This window comes from Eimeria mitis, genomic scaffold, assembly GCF_000499745.2.
Source record: "Eimeria mitis Houghton genomic scaffold, Emh_scaff9208, whole genome shotgun sequence".
Lineage (NCBI taxonomy): Eukaryota > Apicomplexa > Conoidasida > Eucoccidiorida > Eimeriidae > Eimeria > Eimeria mitis.
The window spans coordinates 1-1,583 of record NW_024016642.1 but is presented as its reverse complement, the minus strand read 5'-3'; the positions used below and the strand labels follow the sequence as shown (position 1 = coordinate 1,583).

Genomic DNA, 1,583 nt, shown 5'->3' with positions numbered 1-1,583 from the left:
TTTGCTTCGTCTGCTTCTAGCCGCACCTGCACACAAACCCTAAACCCTAAACCCTAAACCCTTATTTTCAGGTATAGGGGCTATAGGGGTTTGTTAATAGTTAGGGTTTACAGGTAGATGCTTGATTAGGGTTTAGGGTTTAGGGGTTTATCAGGGTTTAGGGTTTAGGGCTTGATTAGGGTTTATAGTTTCATAAGGGTTTAGGGTTTATCTTGGGCAAAGGGTTTCACGAGGGTTTACGGCTTAAACTCTGATTAGGGTTTAGGGTTTGACAAGGGTTTAGAGTCTGATTAGGGTTTAGGGTTTCGGGTGTGTCTAGGGTTTATTAGGGTTTAGGGTTTGACTAGGGTGTAGGGTTTATTAGGGTTTAGGGTTTGACAAGGGTTTAGGGATTAGGGTTTGGGGTGTATCTAGGGTTTATGAGGGTTTAGGGTTTGACAAGGGTCTAGGGTTTCGGCTGTGTCTAGGGTTTATTAGGGTTTAGGGTTTGACAAGGGTTTAGGGACTAGGGTTAAGGGTTTATCTAGGGTTTATGAGGGCTTAGGGTTTAGGGTTTGACAAGGGATTAGGGTTTAGGGTTTATGAGGGTTTATGAGGGTTTATGAGGGTTTAGGGTTTACGATAAATTTGGCCATAACATCTGGCCTATCAAGAAAAAAAGTAATTCTTCTAAACCCTTCTGCTTCACACTGTGTACACAAAAGTTTATTTGTTTTATATAAACCCGAAAGTTTAAGATTCATATTGGGGTGTATGTACACCTCAGTCTTCACTCTAAACTCTTTATTTGCTGCTGCAGGCAGCAGCTCCGATGATATATGTAAACTCCCTTCACTATCTACACTGTACCCTCCTGCTGCTGTACCCTGGGGGCCCCCAGCGGGGGCCCCCCCAGTGCTGCTGGGGGCCCCCCCAGTGCTGCTGGGGGCCCCCAGGGGGGCCCCCTGTACCTCCTTGTCGTCAACCCAAACCCTTCTTAAGTCTAAACCCTCACCATCCAACACCAAGTCTGCTGGGGGTGTACCCTCACGCCGGCGAACTGTTAGTATAGAGGTAACCTGAGCAGCAGCAGCAGCAGCAGCAGCAGCAGCAGCAGCAGCTGGTGTGGTTGTGGTTGGGGTTGTGGTTGTAGGTGTTGTAGGGGCGGGAATGGGGGGAGAAAGAGAAGCAGCAGAAAGAATAGTAGCCACTGCTGCTGCTGCTGCTACTGCTACTACTGGTACTGGTGTTGCTGCTGCAACTACTACTCCTGCTGCTGCTGCTGCTGCTGCTGCTACTGCTACTACTGGTACTGTTGCTGCTGTTTCTGCTGCTGTTTCTGCTGCTGTCGCTGTTTCTGTTTCTGCCGCTGCTGCTGCTGCTACTCCTGCTGCTGCTGCTGCTGCTGCTGCTGCTGCTGCTGCTGCTGACCTTGGTTTCTTCTTCATCTAGGCGGAAGCATAGGTTAACGTGGTCGATAAGAAAGTCCGTGGGTTTATAATCTAAGCGTTTTTTTTCTTTGGGGGCTTTGGTGGGCCGCAGCACGAGCTGCTGCTGCTGCTGCTGCTGCTGCTGCTGCTGCTGCTGCTGCTGGGGTTTATCGG

At 49.5% G+C, this 1,583-nt stretch overlaps 1 protein-coding gene across 1 annotated transcript; it reads right to left on the bottom strand.

Annotated features, from left to right (window-relative positions):
• Window positions 1-616: 616 nt before the first annotated feature.
• On the bottom strand, window positions 617-1,427 carry EMH_0096740 (uncharacterized protein; the record flags this gene model as incomplete). Its single annotated transcript, XM_038023250.1, has 2 exons — window positions 617-645; window positions 995-1,427. The coding sequence occupies 2 exons, from the start codon at window positions 1,425-1,427 to the stop codon at window positions 617-619; spliced, it is 462 nt and encodes a 153-aa protein (XP_037879104.1).
• Window positions 1,428-1,583: the final 156 nt, after the last annotated feature.